The sequence below is a fragment of a genome, unplaced genomic scaffold (genome assembly GCF_019419815.1).
Source record: "Pyrus x bretschneideri cultivar Hongxiangsu unplaced genomic scaffold, Pyrus_bretschneideri_v1 Contig49, whole genome shotgun sequence".
Taxonomy (NCBI): Eukaryota; Viridiplantae; Streptophyta; class Magnoliopsida; order Rosales; family Rosaceae; genus Pyrus; species Pyrus x bretschneideri.
In genome coordinates this window covers 514,135-523,895 of record NW_025999786.1, presented here as the reverse complement: position 1 = coordinate 523,895, position 9,761 = coordinate 514,135, and the positions used below count along the sequence as shown (strand labels likewise).

Below are 9,761 nucleotides of genomic sequence, written 5' to 3'. Positions count from 1 at the left end.
AAGAAGTTTTCCCAAGGGCCCAAACTAAAGTGCACACTACCCGAATGCACAGTTCATGGTGGGCTGAGCAGCTCTTTGCCAAAATGTCGCTGAAATGAGTCACGTTCTTCCGCCTTTATCCTGCTGCGGGACACCTGGTCTGGGGCGCGCTGTATCTCGTTATGCTCGAGGAGTTGGTTCACCAAGGTGGTCTGTTACGCGAGGGCACTCATCAAATTGGCTACCTGCTGGGGCAGGTAGTGTTCACCATTTAGATTGGAAAAGTCTAGATAATAGACCTCTTCATGCATGGTGGAAATATAGTGGACTATAGGTACAAAGCTTGAGCCCAGAACAGGCATTCCTGCATAAATGTGGGGTGAAAATAACCCTGAGTCGATCGCGGGATTAGTGATCAGAAAGTGGCCTCGGATTGGATTGGGTTGGGGGAAGAGGTAATCGGAACAGGTCGCCGAGCAGGCCAACCCAGCTTAGTGGCTGGGCCATGCATATGGGTGCGTTAGGCTCACGCGTGTGGCAGCTGGCCTTGGGCCTATGCTCCGCGCTGGGCCAGCGCTGGCTCCTCACGAGCTTAGACTCGATTGGAAACTAAATAGGCTTGAGTTACCTTAGCAGCGAGTTAGGCCTGAGCTGTTGCAACTTAGGCTGCTGGTTGGGCTCCAGCTGCTACGACTTGGGCTGTTTGGCTGGCGGCTTTAGCTGCAGTGGTCTGGGCCTCTTGGGCTCAGCCTGATTCTCAGTAGACCTAGGCCTCTTGCCCATAGGTTAAGGAGTGGACCTGGGCCTCCTGCCCAAGATTTTGAGGGCTGTGGTGCTGCAAGGGTAGCAGTGCTTACATCTGGGTCATGGCCTGGTGGCCCTACCGTAGCTGCTGGGTCCCGGTGGCAGTGGTGGGGTTCATCTTGTCGTTGCGTTGAGCCTTGAAGATCGCCGTCGTGGGGCTATGTCCTCGTCTGCACTCTCCTTCCAAATCCTTGTACGTAAGGGGTTCCATTCGTCATGGTTTCTGAATTTCCTACCATTATGTCCTTTCTCCAATGATTGATCAAGAAACTTTTCTCTGAAAAATTAATTGATATGACGTGTGAGAAATTAATGTAACAGAAAATTCAAGAAACAAATGCAAATGGCTTCTTTAAGTATTTGAATTAGCTCTCAATGAAAGCACCAATTTGTCAAAGCAAATTTTCGCCGTCTTCAATCTTGACGAAAATGCACCTGCGAAACAATCAACACCTTTGATCAAAAACCTAAGCTTCACGCGCCCAAGAGGTAGGGGGTTAGGCCAATGGATCTCCGATGCCTAAGTCAATTTATTTGAGAGAGTAAAGTGTTTAGGGCTTTTTAAGGGTAGCAAAAGCTTCTGAAATTTGGAAGAATATGGGGTATGTATAGGGAAGAGGGTCGGCCATAGTGTTAGGGTTTTACCCTACACATAGCAGCATCCTATTGGCCAATGTTTATGGGAAAATATTCTCAAAATATTAAATAGGAAATAATATCTTGAGATAATGGAGTAATTATCCCTTATTGATTTAAATGGGGATTACTTACTTGATTGGAGTCATTCTTCAATTGGGAATGTATTAAAGATAAGATTTGGGTAATTAATCCTTATCGTTAATGCTTTCTCTTTTCCTTGCCAAGGGTAGGTGAGCTGTGTGCAATCGTATTCAATTGCTGAGATCTTCAGGGGTGTGAGCTGCGCATGGGAGTATCTGAGGAGCCTGCCCATTTATTGAGGGCAATCTTGTCTTTCTTGAGTAAAAGTCCATGTGTCGCCTCTAGAATTTTTGGGATTATTTTTGGTTCCATGACGGGTAACAATTAGAGTTTTGGTTTATTTCCTTATGTTGAATCGGAAGTAACGTCACATTTATAACCTCATTCTTTGATAATGCAATATAGGGGATTGACCATCGTCCCAATTAATCCTTAGGCATTTAAGAAAATTAAGAAATGGCACCTAGACCTATCCAGGTGCCAGCCTAAACTTGCCTAGGCATCCACCTTGCCCGCCTAGGTGGTCTAGGTGAGCTGGGCGGTTTGAAACCTTTTTTTTTTTGCTCTTTTTTTTTAAGAAAAAAAAATCTAAGGAAGTGGCGTGGTGACTTTCATTTAGACAGAAAATAGATAACTTTCATCTTGTATTTTAGTTATTCAATTAATTGTAAGAGACTTGTTAGATGCTTAGAAGAACACTCATTATGTTTGTTCTTCATGTTTTCAACATGGTCTAGTACTTTATAATTTATATCTAATTCTATTTTGTAATTTATTTATCCCAATACAATTATGTAATTTTTAAGCAAAAGTAGACATTTATTTATATGTTTTATTGAATCTCACATCGACCAAAGGGAAAGAAGAATAAGAGTTTAAATAGGATTACCCCACTCTAATTAACACCGAGGCCTTTTGTGATAAAACCTCATACCTGACGAGTTGGGCATATGGTAATTACCAAGTTGGGGATAGTATCAGTGATGTTAGGGTGAGGCCCTCAGCCCTCTGACCTGAAAATTTCAACATTTTATACAACAAAATTAATTAAATTAACAAAAGAACAAAAACAAAAAAAAAAAACAAAAAACTGCTTAGGCCCCAAACTAGCCTATAGGTGCTAGGCTCCTGCTCGCTGTCGGACTATTGCTTGGCGTCTTTTAAGACCATGACAACAATTACAACCTACATTTTTCCCTTCATCTAATTCCATTACATGAAACCATGATAACACTTATAACCTAGATTTTGCCCTTAATCTAATTTCATTACATGAAAATACTCTCTTTCTTACAACCCAACGTCGTTGTTTTTCAATATCCGTAAACTTAGTAAATGTAAGATGATAGATGGAGAAACAAAAAACTTTCTTTTGATTTTTGATAAGGGCAATCTTAATTCATGCAGTAAAAGAAAAGAAGATAAGGAAGAAGTTAATATAAATAGGATTCATGGTTATGCCGTCATTGTGTATGTCACATCCCGGCCCAGGGCAGATCACTTCTCGGCCCAGCTTCACCACCGTAGCACGATATTGTCCGCTTTGGGCTTACCATTCTCTCACGGTTTTGTTTTTGGGAACTCACGAGCAACTTCCTAGTGGGTCACCTATCATGGGATTGCTCTAGCCCCCTTCTCGCTTAACTTCGGAGTTCCTACGGAACCCGAAGCCAGTGAGCTCCCAAAAGGCCTCGTGCTAGGTAAGGATTGGAATATACATTTAAGGATCACTCCCCTGGGCGATGTGGGATGTTACAATCCACCCCCCTTAGGGGTCCGACGTCCTCGTCGGCACACCACGGCCAGGATTAGGCTCTGATACCAATTGTCACATCCCGGCCCGGGGCGGATCACTTCTCAGCCCAGCTTCACCACCGTAGCACGATATTGTCCGCTTTGGGCTTACCATTTTCTCACGGTTTTGTTTTTGGGAACTCACGAGCAACTTCCCAGTGGGTCACCCATCATGGGATTGCTCTAGCCCCCTTCTCGCTTAACTTCGGAGTTCCTACGGAACTCGAAGCCAGTGAGCTCCCAAAAGGCCTCGTTCTAGGTAGGGATTAGAATATACATTTAAGGATCACTCCCCTGGACGATGTGGGATGTTACAGTGTACATCCATCATGTAAACAAAGAAAACATTAAGCCCTAGCTACTTCTTATATATAATAGAGAACTTTAACGAAAAGATTCCGATATTGTTCACTTTAACCAAAAATCACATTTTTACACTAAAAAGTCAATCCTGGTACTATTCAGTTTACCCTTTATTTTATCTTTATCATTGAAATTCAAAATTTTCAAACATTTTTCTTTAGTTTTCTTTATATAATAATCCATGGAACAGGATCCTTATCGTTCCTCAATAATCTGCATGTAACCCGCAGCACGCCGGTATGAGCTCAAAAGATATTGTTTCCGTTTAAACAATTTTTTAATTAGACGCAATACCTTTTAGTACCCCAATCACATACGCTAAATATGATAAACATATCCAAATAAAAGATTTCTTTCTTTTTTTGCCGGGTTTTAACTTTTGAGCCCTAAACTTAGGCATGGTGATGGTGAGTAGTGGGCAAAAAAGGGAAGAGATCCTCTTCGGATTTCTCCTACCAAAGTCACCAAGTTCACTTATTTGGATTCTTAAAATTTAATTCAACGGTTAAAATTATTATATTTTTAAGGGACCTCTTATTTGTAGCCGCTTGATCAAATTTTAAGGGTCCAAATAAGTGGACTTGATGGATTTTATGGAAGAGATCCGAAGAGTATCTCTTCCCAGCAAAAAAGGCAAGTTTGCGTACGTGGGAATTATATATGAGAAGGTTCATCTAACCTTCTAATGGAGGCCATTAAGCCGGGCAGATTCATTTACGTTCACTGTAGCCAGCATGCATAAAAAATCAAACACCAAAAATTAAAAAACAAAACGACCCAAGTAGCAAGGGGTAGCCACTTAGTACTTACTACTGGTCTAGTAACATTTATGTTCATTTATAAGTGAGAAGTTTTAAGTTTAATTTTTGCCAAAGTCGAATTTGAATTATATTGTTGCTCACCCATTATAAGACTAAGTTCTATCCCTCCCTTTCGTGTAAATACCATCGTTCGTTCAAATGGCAAGGGGTATTTCTGGGAAACCGAGGTGTCAAAATCGTAAATTTGGCTTCGAAACGTGAGCGTTTCTAGAACCCAGCAGTTTAAAAGCATGTGGCCAACTCTCTTGCAAGTCCAGGGAGTTTCAACACCCAAAACTCAACATTTACACAGACCAGACCAGACCATCTCTCTCTCTCTCTCTCTCTCAAATTTCCTCTTTTGGAGAGGCAGAGAGGCATTGCAATATCTCTCTCCAAAACCCCATTAAGAAATCCAATTAATCCTCGCTCTCTCTGAGATGGGTGGGAAGAAATTCGCAGTGCTTCTGTGCGCAGAGGACACGGAGTTTGTGAAAAAGACGTACGGGGGATATTTTGGGGTGTATCTGAGAATGCTGGCGGAGGAGGGGGAGGCTTGGGACTTGTACCGGGTGGCGTGCGGTGAGTTTCCGGAGGATGATGAGATTGAAAGCTACGATGGGTTTGTGATATCCGGAAGCAGCAGGGATGCCCACGGCACTGATGCCTGGATCTGCAGGCTTCTCTCCCTCCTCCAGAAATTGGATTCCATCAGGAAAAAAGTTCTCGGCATTTGCTTTGGTCATCAGGTACATAATCATTCCATCATTTTTATTTTTGTCATCATCTTCACAAGAACCAGCGATATTATTACTCTAATTTACACTAAGAAATGAGTGTGGGTTTGAACCCAAATCAAATGAATTGATGAGAAAAATCATATTCACAATTCATCCTTGTATATATTGTTCATTCATTCTTTGTCTGTCTTTTGTTTTCTTCGTCGAATCGGTAATCGGTTGGTTTTTTCCATTTGGAAATTGGATTTTTTAAGAAAGGGCATTTTGGTCGTTTTAGTATATTTTGCTTTGATGTGTTTTCCTATTTGAATTTTTTTTTTCTTTTTTTTTTGGATTTTGATTTTGGATGCCATATTGGGAACAGTTTTTAAAATGTTGATGTTGGTAGAAATATCGATATGTAATATGTTGAAATATCGATAAATATATCAATATCAGTTGCTTTCGATGAAAGTTATAAAAAATGAAATTTTGGAGATTGTCAAATATTAGTTTAAACGAAATATAAGGATTTCTCCGATATTTAACCGATATGTGGGAAATTTCAACAAAATATGTTGATTTTAGCTTAAATTTAAGAGTTTTTCTTATATGTAGTGAAGTTTAGACTTTACCCCCTTCATGTCTTTTTCTGATTTTTCGGATATTTTTACAGAAATATCAATAATATTAAAGAAATTTTAAACACTTATTGGGAAGAACAAAATGGTGGGAAAAAGACTGTTTCGTGCTGGACACTGACATTTTCAGTCATTTCAGACTAAGGGTATAAGAGTCTTTATGGGAGCACAGAATTAATTGTGATTAATAAGTTAAGTAACCGTTTGAAAATAATACTTAAATATTCATTAGTAAGCGATTTATATACTCATTTTTTTTATTTGGTCCAATAATTATTTAACACATATTTTATTTTTCAAAAAATTATAGACATAATGTTAAACTTTTTTGGCTTAAAAAAAAAAATAAGAAACACGTGTTATCTCTTATTAATCATGGAAGAAACGTACAGATAATAAGTAAGGTGCCCTCTTTTTCTCTCTAAGTTTGACCATTGATTAAAACGCTTGATTTTGTTCCCCATCTATATGTATATATTTGACAAAAATGTATCAGGAGTAGCTGGTGCCCACTACTTAACAACATTATATATCCAGAAGGCCACTAAAGGTTGCAACACTTAGATGTTTGCGACATAGCCTTGTCGGTTTACCCTTACGTTATTGGAGAACCAGCGTTGGTTCTCATTTTATTATCATTATCTTTTGACTGACACTTTGTGTCTTAGCAACGATACATCCATTTACTTGATACATTCCTTATTTGAAGATCAAATATGTCATAAAAAGATAATATAATATCTGGCCATATTTGTTTTTGTTTTGCTTTGGTTGTCTTTCACTCAGAGACAAAATCACATTGCTGCTCATTCAAATAGAGCATAAATTCCAATAAAAATCTGTCCGAGTCTGTGAACTAACAAACTAGCATTTGGGTCTCAAACAAGAGTCGGTGACTGACACTAAAGAGAGGTGGGTATAAAATTAAACATGCGTGTAATTTGTGTAATGTGTGTTGAATTAGGTTAATATTTTGTTCCTGAGTGTGATTTGATTGGGTTAGGACAAAAGAGGCGTGGTATATTGGTTTATGGTCATATATTTTTCTTTTTGGCCAATAGATATTATAAAAGTTAAATTCAATTGACGTTGGCAGAATTAAATATAATATCTATGAAAGTTTCCATGACATTTTGTAATTTGTCGGTGGCTAAACTAAACTTGATAGGAAATGTTGTGTGCTTCTGGCTTTTCGGTGTTTTTTTTTTTTTAATTATTTTATAGCAATAGCAATATAAAATTAGAGTTAAAACATGATTACATAAAAGTGTCAAACTGGGTGTATTTATCCAGTGATCAAGCACCACAAACAAACATAGTGAATTCGGCTCAAATCTTGACATGCGAGGTGGCTAAGCCACTGAAACGGACAAAAAACGCACGGCCACCTTGGAAACCAGCGGAAGAAGGTGGCTTCAACCTACCACAACCACAATAACACCCCAAATCCCACGGATCTATACTCAAAATAAAGCGTATAGGAGGGTTTGGGATGGATTAAACTATAGAGAGTTGCTCCAAAATAGCGGACGAAGAGGTGAAAAATAGTAATTGATAAGATGGTAAGCAGTACCAACATTTAGGATGGTGAGAAAAATACACTCTTCTTTTGGATCGTGGGGGAGGAAATAGAAAAGTGGGGATTGTGACTTTTGGGTGCTTTGGTTTGGAGGAAGGAGAGAGAAACGTGTGCATGGTTTCGCACTGTCGCCAATTGCTTGTTATGAAAGTAAGAGAAACGTGTCCAACACCACATGCATACGTTAAAAATATACTTGTATACTAATACTTCCATGCAACTTTGCCTTTATTGGGAGGGATTCTGATTCTTCTCGTGGATGAATCACCTCACCTCCCACTACTTGATACATGGGATATGGCTGCTGCCTCTCCTCCCTCTATTGTCCTTAGTCGATGTTCTCCTCTTCTGTCCATGGTGGTAGCCCTTATTTCCTTGAATTTTCTTTTGAAATACGAGACATGCTTTATTATGTTTGCATAGCTGGCTAGTTGCTGGAAAAGTTCTACTGAATTCAAAAAACAATTAACAAATAAAAAACTTTAAAATTTATTTAGGTTAATTAATAAAAGTTTTATTAAAAAATAAGTATTGTGCTGTGCATAGGAATAGTGATACAAGTAAGTAGCATCTAAAATATATTATTTAGAATAAGAGCTTTTATAATCACACACATTGGCTTTCATATTCGTATTCATGTGAATTATATTAGTAAATAATTTATACAGAATCGTATTATTTTTATTCTGATTCCATAAATTTTTAATAAACAACGTCAATAGGAATCTGATTCTAACTCCACTTCATTCCAACTCCTCCTCAATACAATTCTTGTTATTCTGATTACTGATTAATAAACGAGCCATTGGTTGAGGATGTGATATTTTGAAATATGGAGGCACTTAATGTGAAAAAAATCACGAAAAAATAAACGAAAGTAAAAGATTTAGTTCGTTCTATTGCTCTTTTAGGACACAATAGATGGCCTCGACTTTTTGGTGTGTTATAACTTATATGTCAATTCTATTAGTTTTTAGTTAGTTATATTTCTTTTTGGGTTGCTTGAAAATGGTTGAGCAGCCAACTCCTTCTCCACCCTTCAAACTAATGCCATTGATGCTTGTTTATGTTTGTGATGAATGATTGAGAGTTGTGGCTTTGATTAGATATTGAGCCGTGCATTGGGAGGAAAATCTGGCAGAGCCATCACAGGCTGGGATATCGGAATCCGAACCATCCACGTGTCATCATCTTCCAAGGCCTTATCCACTCTCAAAATTCCAGCTCTTCTCTCCATATATGAAATCCATCGAGATGAGGTGTGTATGTCTGTCCACAAATCTACTTCTCCTTCGTTGATCGTCCTACAATATCAGTTTGACTTTCATGCAAAATACTTTAGCATTTAGGGCTTAGGGTTTACCTTACCATGCACGAAAGTCAAGTTTAATTAATTATATGTTGCTTAACTTGTTATACATCAGTTTTAATAGATAAATTCATGTTCATTGATCTCATTAAAAAAAATAGGTGTGGGAACTGCCGCCTAAGGCTGAGTTAATTGCCTGGTCGGATAAGACTGGTGTGGAGATGTTTAAGTATGGAGATCACATGATGGGAATCCAAGGACACCCCGAGTACACCAAAGACATTCTTCTCAATCTTATCGATCACCTTGCCAAACTCGAATACATCTTGGTAATATACTTATATAACATTTTTGTGATCGTAAACACTCTATAAATTTTCCGCTTAGCGGTCCAGAAGCTAAATTGGGAGTATCAAAATCGTTATCATTATCTTTTCAAATGTTCGTCTAGTTAACAAATCATGCAACAGTTTAATTTGTTATTGTTGATTTGGTTTTAGGACTCGGAAACTGAAGAATTGAAGGCCAAGGTGGAGGCATGTGAGCCAGACAGAGAGGCATGGAAGAGGGTTTGCAGAAGCTTTCTCAAGGGTGAATTATGATGATAAATGACTAATTTATGAGAAAGAAAGAAAAAAAATTAAGTGTGAATATGTTGTGTGTTGAGGAGAGGCTAAGAAAGGGTCGTTAGTTGTTTCGGTGTTCTTAGGTTGGTAACTGTGTTTAGGTTGGCAGCTTAAGGATTAATATGTTATCAAGTATAATTTGAAGAAGAATTTGCAAGGTTGCTTAATTTTGCTAATAAAATCTTTGCATTTTCTGATCATCTCACTCAGGTAGTACAATATGATTGACATCCGTGGCCTAGCATGCAGCGAAAAGGAAACAAAAATTACTGCAAATCAATCCTAATATTTAATTATGGTTCGAATGGTTGACATCCAATGCCTAGAAAAATTATAGTCCAAACAACTTTATAACAGTACAGATTAAAGTAGAGATGAGGGAAGACATGAAGGAAGTTGCACGGCCGGTCTTGAGAATTTTGGTGTC

At 38.4% G+C, this 9,761-nt stretch overlaps 1 protein-coding gene across 1 annotated transcript; it reads left to right on the top strand.

Moving 5' to 3' along the window:
• The first annotated feature begins 4,730 nt into the window (after nucleotides 1-4,730).
• On the top strand, nucleotides 4,731-9,339 carry LOC103956111 (gamma-glutamyl peptidase 5-like). Its single transcript, XM_009368053.3, has 4 exons — nucleotides 4,731-5,209; nucleotides 8,506-8,658; nucleotides 8,870-9,037; nucleotides 9,209-9,339. The coding sequence occupies exons 1-4, from the start codon at nucleotides 4,901-4,903 to the stop codon at nucleotides 9,308-9,310; spliced, it is 732 nt and encodes a 243-aa protein (XP_009366328.1). The 5' UTR covers nucleotides 4,731-4,900; the 3' UTR covers nucleotides 9,311-9,339.
• The last annotated feature ends 422 nt before the right edge of the window (nucleotides 9,340-9,761 follow it).

Bases quoted from the DNA above. Each gene is read 5' to 3' on its own strand.
- LOC103956111 (XM_009368053.3), top strand. From the start codon at position 4,901: ATGGGTGGGAAGAAATTCGCAGTGCTTCTGTGCGCAGAGGACACGGAG. The intron at 8,659-8,869 runs GTGTGTATGTCT...TAAAAAAAATAG, and splicing joins ATGAAATCCATCGAGATGAG to GTGTGGGAACTGCCGCCTAA. The intron at 9,038-9,208 runs GTAATATACTTA...ATTTGGTTTTAG, and splicing joins CCAAACTCGAATACATCTTG to GACTCGGAAACTGAAGAATT.